This window comes from Argopecten irradians, unplaced genomic scaffold (genome assembly GCF_041381155.1).
Source record: "Argopecten irradians isolate NY unplaced genomic scaffold, Ai_NY scaffold_0215, whole genome shotgun sequence".
Lineage (NCBI taxonomy): Eukaryota > Metazoa > Mollusca > Bivalvia > Pectinida > Pectinidae > Argopecten > Argopecten irradians.
The window spans coordinates 51,340-68,091 of NW_027187682.1; the positions used below are offsets into that span (position 1 = coordinate 51,340).

The window sequence follows — 16,752 nt, forward strand, 5'->3', positions numbered from 1 at the left end:
ATCACCTAGGAACAAATACGTGTCATATTAAAACTAATGCATTGTAATGACGGCGTGAGTACCGTTTTTAGGGTGTAGTGCTTGATCACAGTGAGTCTAGTCTTATTGGCTAATGCTATTTATACAGGTGTATTTACCTGTGCGTTGTATGACCGGGGCGCTCTCTCTGCCCGTGACCTTCGACAGAGGTACACGTGGATACAGAAACGAGGTATTATAGACTTAGCCTAGCATGTTTATTTACTAATGTAAGCTGTATTTTCTATATATTTGCAACCTGTATTGTGTCTTTAGCTCACAATAGGGAATCATAATTAAAAAGATCATATACGCTACCTTTGTTGAGTTTACTTTCCACCAAGCCGACATTACAGTATGCTGGTAAAGTTTTGACCAAATCCAACACAAACCCTTATTTGTAAATCATTACAAAGACAATAAAGAAACGGAAAGGAATTTTCAATGATTTTAAACAGTGAATGCAAAATCTGGAGAAAAAGTATGGAAAATATAGAAACTGAAAACTATCTACTCCTTGTTCAGTTGCACAAATCGCACAGCACAAAAGGTGCGGTAGCTATATAGTCGACTAATATTGCGAGCCTTGCTCTTGTCATGGGTCGGGGATCAACGCACTAGCGAAGCTCATCCACCGCCTCACTGTGGTGCCGCTGTAGGGGGTCACTGGGAACAATTGGGAAGTGGTATTTGCACGAAAAAATAACGCTTTCACGAAAAAATAACGTTTTCAACTTAATCGTAACGTGGTCACGTAAAAAATAACTTGTTCTGTTGATGCTAACAAAGTTCCACATAAAACTAACGTGTTATACTGGCAATAACAAGGGAAATTAAATTGATAACAATGCACAATAAATGATAACATCAGTCACTAAATCTAACATCATTTATAAAAGACGAATGCAGGCAAAGATAAAGATAACCCAGTAGCAAAAATATAACGTGTGCTAGAAAATAATGACATGCTATCAGTTAAAAAGAACTAAAATTTTAATAATAACAGTAAAACAGATATAACTAACATAAATATTTAAATAATAACTAACCTGAATAAAATAACAGTTTGAGAACGGAAATTAACAGAATAGGGCTACCAGTGATTATGACTAAGTTTTCAGAAATCGTCTTCTGAATTTACAGATTTGATGGAATCAAATATCCTTCATAGATTGAAAGGTCTTATAAGGCTTCCTACAAAAATAGGCTATCAGCTATATATTTAGGTCATCTGACCAGAAGGATCAGGATGACCTAGAGTCATCATGTTTCGTCCATCGCCATCCGCCGTGCACCGTGCTTTAACTTTTCACATTTTGAACTTCTTCTCAAGTTCTACCAATGCAATTAAGCTGAAACTTACAAGAAATGAACCTGACATGGTCCCGACCAAGTGTTGTTATTTTTTGGGTCTATCCGAAAGCTAAGATGGCTGCCACAGCCCCCATCTTGAAAACACATTTTGAACTTCTTCTCAAGTTCTACCGGTGCGATTTGGCTGAAACTTGCATGAAATGATACTGACATGGTCCTGACAAAGTTTTGTTAGCTCACCTGGCCCGAAGGGCCGGTGAGCTTATGTCATGGCGCGGCGTCCGTCGTCCGTCCGTCCGTCCGTCCGTCCGTCGTCCGTCCGTCCGTCCGTCCGTCAACATTTCCTTTAAATCGCTACTAGTCATAGAGTTCTGCATGGATTGTAACCAAATTTGGCCACAAACATCCTTGGGGAGGGGGAACAGAACTTGTATAAATTTTGGCACTGACCCCCCGGGGGCAGGAGGGGCGGGGCCCAATAGGGGAAATAGAGGTAAATCCTATAAATCGCTACTTGTCCTAGAGTTCTGCATGGATTGTAACCAAATTTGGCCACAAACATCCTTGGGGGAGGGGGAATAGAACTTGTATAAATTTTGGCACTGACCCCCCGGGGGCAGGAGGGGCGGGGCCCAATAGGGGAAATAGAGGTAAATCCTATAAATCGCTACTTGTCCTAGAGTTCTGCATGGATTGTAACCAAATTTGGCCACAAACATCCATGGGGGAGGGGGAACAGAACTTGTATAAATTTTGGCTCTGGATCCCCCAGGGGCAGGAGGGGCGGGGCCCAATAGGGGAAATAGAGGTAAATCCTTTAAATCGCTACTAGTCATAGAGTTCTGAATGGAATGTAACCAAATTTGGCCACAAACATCCATGGGGGAAGGGGAACAGAACTTGTATAAATTTTGGCTCTGACCTCCGGGGGGGGCAGGAGGGGCGGGGCCCAATAGGGGAAATAGAGGTAAATCCTATAAATCGCTACTTGTCCTAGAGTTCTGAATGGAACGTAACCAAATTTGCCCACAAACATCCATGGGGGAAGGGGAACAGAACTTGTATAAATTTTGGCTCTGGTCCCCCAGGGGCAGGAGGGGCGGGGCCCAATAGGGGAAATAGAGGTAAATCCTTTAAATCACTACTAGTCATAGAGTTCTGAATGGAATGTAACCAAATTTGGCCACGAACATCCCTTGGGGAAGGGGAACAGAACTTGTATAAATTTTGGCTATGGTCCCCCGGGGCAGGAGGGGCGGGGCCCAATAGGGGAAATAGAGGTAAATCCTTTAAATCGCTACTTGTCATAGAGTTCTACATGAAATGTAACCAAATTTGGCCACAAACATCCTTGGGGGAAGGGGAACAGAACTTGTATAAATTTTGGCTCTGGTCCCCGGGGGCAGGAGGGGCGGGGCCCAATAGGGGAAATAGAGGTAAATCCTTTAAATCGCTACTAGTCATAGAGTTCTATATGAAATGTAACCAAATTTGGCCACAAACATCCTTGGGGGAAGGGGAACAGAACTTGTATAAATTTTGGCTCTGGTCCCCCGGGGGCTGGAGGGGTGGGGCCCAATAGGGGAAATAGAGGTAAATCCTTTTAATCGCTACTAGTCATAGAGTTTTGCATGGAATGTAACCAAATTTGGCCAGTATCCTTGGGAGAATAAGAACTGAGTTTGTATAAATTTTGGCTCTGGTCCTAGGGGGCAGGAGGGGCGGGGCCCAATAGGGGAAATAGAGGTAAATCCTTTAAATCGCTACTAGTCATAGAGTTCTGCATGGATTGTAAACCAAATTTGGCCACAAACATCCTTGGGGGAGGGGAAACAGAAATTGTATAAATTTTGGCTCTGGTTCCCCGGGGGCAGGAGGGGCGGGGCCCAATAGGGGAAATAGAGGTAAATCCTTTAAATCGCTACTAGTCATAGAGTTCTACATGAAATGTAACCAAATTTGGCCACAAACATCCTTGGGGGAAGGGGAACAGAACTTGTATAAATTTTGGCTCTGGTCCCCCGGGGGCAGGACGGTTGGGGCCCAAGAGGGGAAATAGAGGTAAATCCTATAAATCGCTACTTGTCCTAGAGTTCTGCATGGATTGTAACCAAATTTGGCCACAAACATCCATGGGGGAGGGGGAACAGAACTTGTATAAATTTTGGCTCTGATCCCCCAGGGGCAGGAGGGGTGGGGCCCAATAGGGGAAATAGAGGTAAATCCTTTAAATCGCTACTAGTCATAGAGTTCTGAATGGAATGTAACCAAATTTGGCCACAAACATCCATGGGGAAGGGGAACAGAACTTGTATAAATTTTGGCTCTGACCTCCGGGGGGGCAGGAGGGGCGGGGCCCAAGAGGGGAAATAGAGGTAAATCCTATAAATCGCTACTTGTCCTAGAGTTCTGAATGGAATGTAACCAAATTTGCCCACAAACATCCATGGGGGAAGGGGAACAGAACTTGTATAAATTTTGGCTCTGGTCCCCCAGGGCAGGAGGGGCGGGGCCCAATAGGGGAAATAGAGGTAAATCCTTTAAATCACTACTAGTCATAGAGTTCTGAATGGAATGTAACCAAATTTAGCCACGAACATCCCTTGGGGAAGGGGAACAGAACTTGTATAAATTTTGGCTATGGTCCCCCGGGGGCAGGAGGGGGCGGGGCCCAATAGGGGAAATAGAGGTAAATCCTTTAAATCGCTACTTGTCATAGAGTTCTACATGAAATGTAACCAAATTTGGCCACAAACATCCTTGGGGGAAGGGGAACAGAACTTGTATAAATTTTGGCTCTGGTCCCCCGGGGGCAGGAGGGGCGGGGCCCAATAGGGGAAATAGAGGTAAATCCTTTAAATCGCTACTAGTCATAGAGTTCTATATGAAATGTAACCAAATTTGGCCACAAACATCCTTGGGGGAAGGGGAACAGAACTTGTATAAATTTTGGCTCTGGTCCCCCGGGGGCTGGAGGGGTGGGGCCCAATAGGGGAAATAGAGGTAAATCCTTTTAATCGCTACTAGTCATAGAGTTTTGCATGGAATGTAACCAAATTTGGCCAGTATCCTTGGGAGAATAAGAACTGAGTTTGTATAAATTTTGGCTCTGGTCCTAGGGGGCAGGAGGGGCGGGGCCCAATAGGGGAAATAGAGGTAAATCCTTTAAATCGCTACTAGTCATAGAGTTCTGCATGGATTGTAACCAAATTTGGCCACAAACATCCTTGGGGGAGGGGGAACAGAAATTGTATAAATTTTGGCTCTGGTCCCCCGGGGGCAGGAGGGGCGGGGCCCAATAGGGGAAATAGAGGTAAATCCTTTAAATCGCTACTAGTCATAGAGTTCTACATGAAATGTAACCAAATTTGGCCACAAACATCCTTGGGGGAAGGGGAACAGAACTTGTATAAATTTTGGCTCTGGTCCCCCGGGGGCAGGACGGTTGGGGCCCAAGAGGGGAAATAGAGGTAAATCCATATAAATCGCTACTTGTCCTAGAGTTTTGCTTGGATTGTGACCAAATTTTGCCATAAACATCCTTGGGGGAAGGGGAACAGAAATTTTGGCTCTGACCCCCTGGGGGCAGGAGGGGTGGGGCCCAATACGGGATTTAGAGGTTAATATTAAAATTCCTTCAGAAAAGAAACAATGAACCTGTATTCAGAACATTACTTGGCATTTCAAACCAGGTGAGCGATACAGGCCCTCTGGGCCTCTTGTTATTTTTCCAGTTGATCCCAAATCCAAGATGGTCGCCACAGCCGCCATCTTGAAAATACATTTTGAACTTCTTCTCAGGTTCTACCGGTGCAATTTGGCTGAAACTTGCATGAAATGATCTTGACATGGTCCGGACAAAGTGTTGTTACATCTCTGGTTGGTCCCAAATCGAAGATGGCTACCAGGATATTATATCTAATTAGGTGCGATTTGGCTGAAACTTGCATGAAATGATCCTGACATGGTCCTGACAAAGTGTTGATATTTTTCCAGTCGATCAGAAATCCAAGATGGCCGCCACGGCCACCATCTTGAAAATACATTTTGAACTTCTTCTCAAGTTCTACCGGTGCGATTTGGCTGAAACTTGCATGAAATGATACTGACATGGTCCCGACAAAGTTTTGTTATTTTTCCAGTTGATCCCAAATCCAAGATGGTCGCCACAGCCGCCATCTTTAAAATACATTTTGAACTTCTTCTAAGTTTCTACCGGTGCAATTTGGCTGAAACTTGCATGAAATGATCTTGACATGGTCCGGACAAAGTGTTGTTACATCTCTGGTTGATCCCAAATCGAAGATGGCTACCAGGATATTATATCTAATTAATTTCCTATATGATTGTTGCTAAGGCAGTCAGATGACCGTTAAGGCCCTTGGACCTCTTGTTAGCTCACCTGGCCCGAAGTGCCGGACAGCTTATGTCATGGCGCGGCTTCCATCGTCCGTCCGTCAACATTTCCTTTAAAATGCTACTAGTCATACAGTTCTCCATGGATTCTTACCAAATTTGGCCTGAAACATCCTTGGGGGAAGGGGAACAGAGTTTGTATAGATTTTGGCTCTAACCCTTGGGGGCAGAAGGGGCAGGGCCCAATAGGCAAAATAGATGTATATATTCTTAAAATCGCTACTAGTTATAGAGTTCAACATAGATTGTAACCTAATTTGGCCAGAAATATCCTTGAGGGAAAGATTTTCTAAAAGTGATTTAGCGTATGAACTTGGACTGTCTTAAGTGACTCCCTGTCTTATGTGACTTTTTTGTAACGGTCCCTTGGAAAATCACATAAGATAGTCTGACTGTAAATCCTTAAAATCGCTACTAGTCATAGAGTTCTGCATGGATTGTTACCAAATTTGGCCAGAAACATCCTTGAGGGAAAGTATGAACCTGTATTTAGAGCTTAACTTGGCATTACAAACCAGGTGAGCGATACTGGCCCTCTGAGCCTTTTGTTTGAATGAAAACACATTTACGAGCATAGGAAATAAGTCAAACTCTGAAGCCAGTCTCATCCATATCAAAGATGTCTGTTGCATCCGAATTTTCACATAGCTTTGAATCTGTAATTTCGATTTCCAGTCTTCAAATGTGTCCATTTTTACATCATCGCAAATACAAAATAGAGTGGAACCTCCCGAAAACCGGTCATGGTCTGTGCATATAATTTCGGTTTGGAGAAGTGAACCGAATACCGATCATTACGATCCAAATTTAATCGATCGGAAGTTGTTTTTTACACTGGTGTACCGCATGTATGCCTAGTGTTAGTTAAAACCGACCGATATTGATTGTTAATGTGAATGTTATCACAAAAGAGAGAATCATATGTTTAAAAGGAATGGATAACAACAATCTTGACTTAGTTACCGCTTATAAACGTAGTTTAGTTAGTTAGTTGGGTGAATGTTCTTAGGGATGTTCTCGTCTGCACTAACCTAATACATACAGCCAATCGCTTCCGGTTACGTCAAGAATCAAATTATATGGTTTAATTACACAATGATCAGTCGATGCTGGTCATTATATGACATAGTCATTTTCTAAAACAATACATGGCTTCGGCTTCTTCATACAGATAATTTACGTCATCCGACAACTACATATGTTAATAAAAAAATCCGTGTGAATTGAATACAAACTTTCTCTTTATTATTAACTTTGCTTGTTTTTCTACAGTAAACAGAATGCGTGCACGTGAAAGACCTTCATTAAATATCTAAACAATAGACATGATTAAATAATTACACCACCATCTCTAGTATAATTACCGTGTACCTATAGCCTTCACATCTATATGCCCCAGGACATGGCATGCGACAACTATGGTACACCTGTGTATTTCACGGTCGGTTGATCAGACCTCAATGCAATCTATCGATGTCGCTCAGGCAGAGGCCGGTTTTCAGAAGTGTATTTTAGCTACATTTGACTATTCCAATCTCAAAATTGGTCCGGTATTCGGCATTGGGAGGAATCAGTTTTGGAAAGTTTTATATACTATTAATAAAGAGGAATTCATTCCGCACATGACATATTCATGTTCGGTTTCTAGAGGTGATCAGTTTTGAGAAGGTTTGGTTTTTGGAAGTGTAGTTCTGGTTTAAGATTATTTGACCTGAAGGGTCAGGATGACCTATAGCCATCATGTTTCATCAATCATCATCCATTGTCCGCCATCCGCATGTATAAATTTTTCACATTTTTGAACTTCTTCAGTTCTACCAGTGCAATTTGGCTGAAACTTGCCTGAAAATCACCAGACATGGTCTCGACCAAGTATGGTTAATTTTCGAGTTGATTAAAAAAAATGCAACATGCAATGCTAGCACTTCTGCCTGTTTTTGATCACCAGAGGTTAGCTTATCTGCAAGTAATTACCAATATGATGACCTATAGTCATCGTGGCCTATAGTCATCGTCTGACGTCCGCCGTGCGCTGTCCGCCGTGTGGATGACCTATTGTCATCATGCACCGTCCGTCGTCGTGCGCCTTCCACCGTGCGCCATCCGCCATCCGCCGTGCATAAACTTTTCATTCAAACGACTTCTTCTCAATAACTGAAAGGCCCAGGGTACTGATATTTGGCCTGTAGCATGCTAGGACAAAGGGCTACCAAGATCGTTCAAATGAATGACCTTGACCTCCTTTTTAGCAACTTCTTGTGAATAACTTACAACAGGCTTAGAGACCTGATATTGGGCCTGTAACATGCTTGGATGAAGGGCTATCAAGTTTGTTCAAATGAATGTCCTTGACCTTCATTCAAGGTCACATGGGTCAAAGGCTAAAAATCTTTAAACGACTTCTTCTCAAGAACCAGAAGGCCCAGGGTACTGATATTGGGCCTGTAGCATGCTAGGATGAAGGGCTACCAAGTTTGTTCAAATGAATGACCTTGACCTTCATTCAAGGTCACAGGGGTCAAATAGGTGTAAATCTTTTAACTACTTCTTCTCAAGAACCAAAAGGCCCAGGATACTCATATTGGGGTTACAGCATGCTGGGATGAAGGGCTACCAAAATTGTTCAAATGAATGTCCTTGATCCTCATTGAAGGTCACAGGGGTCAAATAGGCTTAAATTTTCAAACAACTTCTTTCTCAAGAACCAAAAGGCCCAGGATACTCATATTGGGCCTGCAGCATGCTGGGATGAAGGGCTACCAAAATTGTTCAAATGAATGACCATGACCTTCATTCAAGGTCACAGGGGTCAAATTGGCAAAAATATTTTAAACGACTTCTTGAAAACAACTAGGAAGCCTAGGGACCTGTAATTGGGCCTGTGACATGCTGGAATGAAGGGCTGCCAAGTTTGTTCAAATGAATGTCCTTGATCTTCATTCAAGGTCAGAGAGGTCAAATAGGCTAAAATCTTTAAACGTCTCCTTCTCAAAAACTGAAATTCCCAGGATACTCATATTGGGCCTGCAGCATGCTGGGATGAAGGGCTACCAAGTACATTCAAATGAATGACCATGACCTTCATTCAAGGTTACAGGGGTCAAATAAGTTAAAATCTTTAAACGACTTCTTTAGAATAACTAGGAGGCCTAGGGACCTGTTATTGGGCCTGTGACATGCTGGGATGAAGGGCTACCAAGCTTGTTCAAATGAATGTCCTTGATCTTCATTAAATGTCAGAGAGGTCGAATAGGCTAAAATCTTTAAACGACTTCTTCTCAAGAACCGAAATGCCCAGGATACTTATATTGAGCCTGCAGCATACTGAGATGAAAGGCTACCAAGTACGTTCAAATGAATGACCATGACCTTCATTCAAGGTCACAGGGGTCAAATAAGTTAAAATCTTTAAAAGACTTCTTGAGAATAACTAGGAGGCCTAGAGACCTGATATTGGGCCTGTGACATGCTGAGATGAAGGGCTACCAAGTTTGTTCAAATGAATTACCTTGACCTTCATTCAAGGTCACAGTGGTCAAATAGGCTAAAATCTTTAAACGATTATGTTGTATTGTACTAATAGTCAGATGACCGTTAAGGCCCATGGGCCTCTTGTTTAAGTAGATGTTTGTGAGAGACTTTATCAAAAGCTTTACTGAAGTCAATATAAATTGCGTCGACATTACTCCCTTTATCTATGGCTTCTGCCCAATGTTCAAGGACCTCCAATAGATTGGTAGTACAAGATTTGCCAGATTTGAAGCAATGTTGATGTTCTGTGAAGAGATGATTCCTGTCCATATGATTATTGAGCTTGTCCCTAATGATTCTTTGGAGAATTTTGCCTGGGATTGAAGACAGACTTATTGGACAGTAGTTCTCCACTTTATTGCTATTCCCACTCTTATATAAAGGAGTCACATTTGCAATTCGCCAGTCGTCCTTCGTCTAAAGTTTTCCTGAATATATATCCGAAGACGCAATATACATTTTTAGCTCACCTGGCCCAAAGGGCCGGTGAGCTTATGTCATGGCGCGGCGTCCGTCGTCCGTCGTCCCGTCCGTCCGTCCGTCCGTCCGTCCGTCCGTCCGTCGTCCGTCTGTCCGTCAACAATTCCTTTAAATGGCTACTAGTCATAGAGTTCTGCATGGATTGTAACCAAATTTGGCCACAAACATCCTTGGGGGAGGGGGAACAGAACTTGTATAAATTTTGGCTCTAACCCCCCTGGGGCAGGAGGGGCGGGGCCCAATAGGGGAAATAGAGGTAAATCCTTTAAATCGCTACTAGTCATAGAGTTCTGCATGGATTGTAACCAAATTTGGCCACAAACATCCTTGGGGGAGGGGGAACAGAACTTGTATAAATTTTGGCTCTGACCCCCCGGGGGCAGGAGGGGCGGGGCCCAATAGGGGAAATAGAGGTAAATCCTATAAATCGCTACTTGTCCTAGAGTTCTGCATGGATTGTAACCAAATTTGGCCACAAACATCCTTGGGGGAAGGGGAACAGAGCTTGTATAAATTTTGGCTCTGACCCCCCGGGGGCAGAAGGGGCGGGGCCCAATAGGGGAAATAGAGGTAAATCCTATAAATCGCTACTTGTCCTAGAGTTCTGCATGGATTGTAACCAAATTTGGCCACAAACATCCTTGGGGGAAGGGGAACAGAACTTGTATAAATTTTGGCTCTTACCCCCGGGGGCAGGAGGGGCGGGGCCCAATAGGGGAAATAGAGGTAAATCCTATAAATCGCTACTTGTCCTAGAGTTTTGCATGGATTGTAACCAAATTTGGCCACAAACATCCTTGGGGAAAGGGGAACAGAACTTGTATAAATTTTGGCTCTGACCCCCTGGGGGCAGGAGGGGCAGGGCCCAATAGGGGAAATAGAGGTTAAATCCTATAAATCGCTACTTGTCCTAGAGTTCTGCATGGATTGTAACCAAATTTGGCCACAAACATCCTTTTTGGAAGGGAAACAGAACTTGTATAAATTTTGGCTCTTACCCCCCAGGGGCAGGAGAGGTGTGGCCCAATATGGGAAATCGGAGGTAAATATTCAAATTCCTTCAGAAAAGAAACAATGAACCTGTATTCAGAACATGACTTGGCATTACAAACCAGGTGAGCGATACAGGCCCTCTGGGCCTCTTGTTTATGGTTTTATAACTTTTATTCAGTTCTGTCATTCTTTTATAAAGGGTACAACAAAAACAGAGGCTTTGTCATCACTAATGGCAGAATCCACTCCAGCTTGTACAAGCCCAGAGTCAGCCTATTCGGCAATAGTTCCAACAACATTCTTTACCCAAGATGGAGATCTTTATTGTGAAACTGGAATCAATGGTTATCCAGCATCTGCTACAAGCAATTCGCTGCAAGTGAAAGGTAATTTACTTGAAATTTATATTATGATACAGCCAAGAAAGGTTGTATTTGATTTGGTTAAGATAACAAAACCAAAAAAATATACTGGAATTTCGCCATATTTATAGTGAATTTATGGTAAATATGGTATTAATACTTTTGAATCATATAAATTAGATGGTGAGTGGTTCATTATCCATCTAAAGATATTATATTTCATCCAGGCACCTTTAAAGGTCCATTTTCAACTTTTTAGCCCACCATCAACAGATGGTGGGCTATTCAAATCGCTTTTTGTCTGTGGGCTGTCGGACGTCCTTCCGTCCATCCATCCGTCCTTCCGTCCTTCCGTCCGTTAACAATTCTTGTTACCGCTATTTCTCAGAAAGTACTGAAGGGATGTTTCTCAAATTTCATATGTAGGTTCCCCTAGGGCCCTAGTTGTGCATATTGTATTTTGGGACCAATCGGTCAACAAAATGGCCGCCAGGCAGCCATCTTGGATTTTGATAGTTAAAGTTTGTTACCGCTATTTCTCAGAATGTATTGAAGGGATCTTTCTCAAATTTCACATGTAAGTTCCCCTAGGGGCCTAGTTGTGCATATTGCATTTTGGGACCAATCGGTTAACAAGATGGCCGCCAGGCCGCCATCTTGGATTTTGATAGTTTAAAGTTTGTTACCGCTATTTCTCAGAAAGTACCAAAAGAATTCTTCTCAAATTTCATGTACAGGTTTGCCTACTCACTGGGCCCTAGTTGTGCATATTGCATTTTGGGACTGATTGATAAACAAGATGGCCGACAGGCCGCCATCTTGGATTTTGACAATTGAAGTTTGTTACAGCTATTTCTCAGAAAGCACTGAAGGGATCTGTCTCAAATTGCATGTGCAGGTTCCCCTAGTGGCCTAGTTTAGCATATTGCATTTTGGGACCGATTGATGAACAAGCTGGCCGACAGGCGGCCATCTTGGATTTTGATAGTTGAAGCTTGTTACCACTATTTCTTAGAAAGTACTGAAGGGATCTGTCTCAAATTTCATGTGCAGGTTCTCCTAGGTCCCTGGTTATGCATATTGCATTTTGGTACTGATCGGTGAACAAGATGGCCGACAGGACGCCATCTTGGATTTTGACAATTGAATGTTTTTTTCCGCTATGTCTAAGAATGTACTGAAGGGATCTGTCTCAAATTGTATGTGCAGGTTCTTCTAGGGGTCTAGTTGTGCATATTGCATTTACAGGTAGCCATCTTGGATTTTGATAATTGAATTTTGTTACTGTAATATATCTCACAAAGTAGTTAATGGAACTTTCTCAAATTATGTAGTAAAAGCTTGAAAAGCAGAGAAAAGATCCCTCTTTCCTTTGTCAGACAAAGATCGTTCTTAGGTGGGCGCCAAGATCCCTCTGGGATCTCTTGTATCCTTGTAGACCTTCACCATAATAAAACAAAAAGCACACTGATCTAACATAAGGTCTCTTGTTGGCTACAGTAAAGTCTTGTCAAATGGATGACTTTGGTCTTCAATGGTCAAAAGGTTGGCAGACATTAAATGAGTCAACAACATCATGATGATGGTGAACAGTGTTGCAAGGAATTCTATTAAAATATACTGAGCTTGATCTTCATCCATGATCAAAAGAGGAGAAAATGGATATCTTTTTCAATAAGTATTGGGTAAAAAGACCTAATATTGCTTCTATGATATTCTGTCACTTTATTCATGGTTACTTAATTAATGTCAGAAATGCTTTTTAACACCTTTTGTCTCACCCATCATATGATGATAGACTATTCATATAGCAGTTTGTCTCTGGTCTGTCTCTGTAATTGTCAATTGCATTCTGTGCATGAAAATGAAACAACATTACTGAATAGCAACCATCATAGATTTTTTTTCACTTTTTCAGAAAGTACTGAATAGGTTTAGGTTCCTTATATAAACTTGTAGAGTGTTCTTGGTTCTGAGTTCTGCATATATCCATTTTGAACAAATCTTAGCACAATATGGCAGACATGTGCATTCAGTATTTGAAAGGATTAGGGGGGGGGGACATTTTAGGAAAACATTTTCACTGGGTTTGGAACATATTTCTGTCACCAAGTTACCACGCCATTATATTATTGCCATTGTCTATATTAGGTGCAAGAAGTGTTTATGTTTGATTAGATTGGACTGTACAAAAGCATTTATATTACTACACATCGAGTCCTTTTTGACGTTACCATGTCCTCTATCCAATGTTGCATTGACCAAAAATACTCTAAAAATCTTGATACAACTAGTTCCCAATAAATGTGAGGCCCAGAGATACATTGTAGGATTCATAAAGGTGTATATATATGATTTTCAAATTTAAACACCTTGATCTTCATTCAAGTTACCCTCTGTTACAAAGCAATTAAACAGCTACTCCTCATAAACTACTAGAGGAAACTTAATGAGAATTGGTAGCTATAATCTTTATACAGTGAAGATGTGTGTTATTTTTATTGGAATAAGTAAATTTTATATCTAATATTGGCCTGTTACGGGGACATGTGTGGGAGGGGGGTATAAGTTGGTCTCCTTGATGACAATTATCATTCCATTCATGATTGCATTATAGCTCTGGGTGACTGAGATTTTGTATATTGGTGATTGCATGCTGTTGTTACCTATACATGTATATATGTTTCTTTTAGAAGAGGCGTAATTGTTAATACTGAACTGATATTCACCAAACTTGTGACACTATTGAGACCTCCATTGATCCATGTTTTAATGCATCTAAGAATCTTTGAATTTCTTGATGCTGCAATCAATGGAAAAGGTTTACTATACTCTAATCACACATGTTTTTATTGACCACTTCCAAATTCCGAACTCCCAGGTAACCTTTCTCAAGCAGATCTTATGTGAACAGCTGACCCTAAAGGTCAACGAGCAAATCAGTAAATGTGCAGTATCTTTCAATTCGCGGCTGTCGGCCATCCAGTGCAGCCAATAGGAAATAGTTTTATGCATGCTCCACAAAAAATATCAACACAAATTTGTGAATTGAAAATGGCCAGTTTATTAAAATGAAAACATCTTATATAAGATGATGGTTTATTAAAACTAAACCATGTCAAATATAAAAATAACATGAAAGTTACCCAATGAGGACGTTCAAGATAATGAAATGGTCACATAATAACTAGGTCAACACAGACTCAAAAAATGACCATTCCAATAAACAATGTTACAATACCTGTTCTCTTCAAATAGAGAACAATAAAGATAAAACAAAATATTACAAAATATTGTTTCTATTGTGGGGATTCGTCAGAATTATGCCTTTCCATATATGACAACGTTCGATATAAGAAAAAATAAAAAATCAACCAAAGACAACGTAAAAGTAAGACATGAATTTAAGGGTTAGAAGTAAAGTTATAGAGTGGGTTTTAACCTACAGAAATTTGTGAAAATAACTATGATAATGGCGCCTGTGCAACTTTTTTGCAGAGATGAAGCATAATATGTCAACTAATCAGTATTGATATACCGGTATTAAGATAGCCAATTAGAGATCGAGTGCCTTATATTGGGGCTCTACACAGGGAAACTATTCAAGACAACATAAAAGGTACATATATATTTATAACATAGTGTAATATGACCTGGAGCGATTTTCATTGGCTGAAAATTCATTATGACTTCAAGACAGAAACAATGAAATGACGTCAGTAAAAATGACGTGAAGTCAGGATTACGAAGACGGCGGGACAAAATGGCGGCCTTTCCTGGATTTTCGCAATACATTTTAACGTGGGATTCTTTGAAATTTAGGTTTTTAGCTCACATGGCCCCAAGGGCTTATGTCATGGTGCTGCGTCCGTCAACATTTCCTTTAAAACTCTGCTAGTCCTAGAGTTCTGCTTGGATTGTAACCAAATTTGGCCAGAAGTATCATTTGGGGAAGGGGAATAGAGCTTGTATAGATTTTGGCTCTGACCCCCCATGGACAGGAGGGGTGGGGCCCAATAAGGGAAATAGAGGTAAATCCTTGAAATTGCTACTAGTTATGGAGTTGTACATAGATTGTAAACAAATTTGGTTATAATTCAGTTCCAGAAGTGTGAATACATTATTCCCTTGTTTCCTTTCTTTTGCATATTGATATGAGGTTTATACTTTGGATACCCTAATAATTTATTGACCCTATGACCCCTTTAGTTTTCAAATTGCCTTTCGTCCATGGTCCATCCGTCCATTAACATTTCTTATTATCGCTATTTCTCAGAAAGCGCCGAAGGTGTCTTTCTCAAATCTACATCTTGAATTTTGGTAGTTAGAAGTTTGTTACCGCTATTTCTAAGAAAATACTGAAGGAACCTGTCTCAAATTTCACAAGCAGGTTTTATATTTTCAAATTTTATATGCAGGATGTAGTCAAAGTTTGAAAAGCAAAGAAAAGATCCCTCTTTCCATTGTCAGACATATATCATTCTTTGGTGGGCGCCAAGATCCCTCTGGGATCTCTTGTTTAAAATTTTTAGCACAATGGACACTCCAATGTAATCGAATACATAAATTGCAAAAATGGATATGATGAGGCAGATGTAACAAAATGGGCTAATAACTTGGAAAAATAATATCAACCAGATAAACTCAAATTATAAACTGTTCTACTGTAGAGGTTTGGTCAAAATTGTCATAATAGATAATTAACAATACGTATAGTGACAGCAAACTGCTGAAGCTGCATGATGCTGTCTGGACTATTGTGGGTCATTATAATCACCTCATGTACTGTAATGCACTATATATGCTGTGAAGTATATGTATCTTCTTTTATTTTTTTGACAATTTCATTCTCAAGGGCATATTACATAGATTTAAATTACTTGGGTAAAAGGGATAAGTCTGATGGGTATAATGTTAAATGTTAATTGTTTGGTGAAAGTTAAAAGGAGGATGCTGAACAGGAACAGTTTTGAAAAGAAGGCTAATCCTGGTGAAAAAAAGGGAAAGATCTCTCGGCTGTAAGACTTTATTTATAAATGAATTGCTCAATATTATAACTTTGCTATCAATTTGGCAGGGCCAGCTTTCTGACATATTATTGTCATCAGAAACATAATTTCTTGGTATGAATTAAATAGGTTAATTTGATGATTGATTCAATTGTAAATACACGATCTGCTGCCTTTGTCTAACAGGGTGTTTTGGGTTGTATTCCACAGGTACACCCACTACACCCGCACCAAGTCCATGTCGCTGTGGTTGGGACTGGCTGCCTTGTGATTGGGAATGTTACTACTTTTACATTATCATAGCCGCTGTGGTAGTGGTCATGGTATTTCTCCTGGTGGTCGGGGTGTGCTGTTGTTGTCGCTGCAGTGACGACGATGCAGAAGCCTATGTGTGTTGTATGCGTAAGAAAAAATCGCGTAAGGATAGTGTGAACTTAAACGAAAATGAAAATGGACAAAAGAATGTTCCAAGATCTTCTGAAAATGGAAGACAGGTCAATCCTAGTGAAAGTGGAAAGGAGAACACTTCTGAAAGCCCTTGCCATAATAACCCAGCTTATTTTGAATCTGAAGGAACAGATATGTAAAACTATCTTACGTTCTATTCTTGGTGTTTCCATGGTACATTG

At 40.9% G+C, this 16,752-nt stretch overlaps 1 protein-coding gene across 1 annotated transcript in view; it reads left to right on the forward strand.

Annotated features, from left to right (window-relative positions):
- LOC138312122 (uncharacterized) overlaps positions 1–16,746 on the forward strand; it is a 58,909-nt gene extending 42,163 nt beyond the window's left edge. The window contains exons 5-6 of the mRNA XM_069253161.1: positions 10,952–11,138; positions 16,334–16,746. Of these exons, the coding sequence (XP_069109262.1) occupies positions 10,952–11,138; positions 16,334–16,710 (564 nt within the window). The 3' untranslated portion in view covers positions 16,711–16,746. The remainder of the gene's footprint in view (positions 1–10,951; positions 11,139–16,333) is intronic.
- The last annotated feature ends 6 nt before the right edge of the window (positions 16,747–16,752 follow it).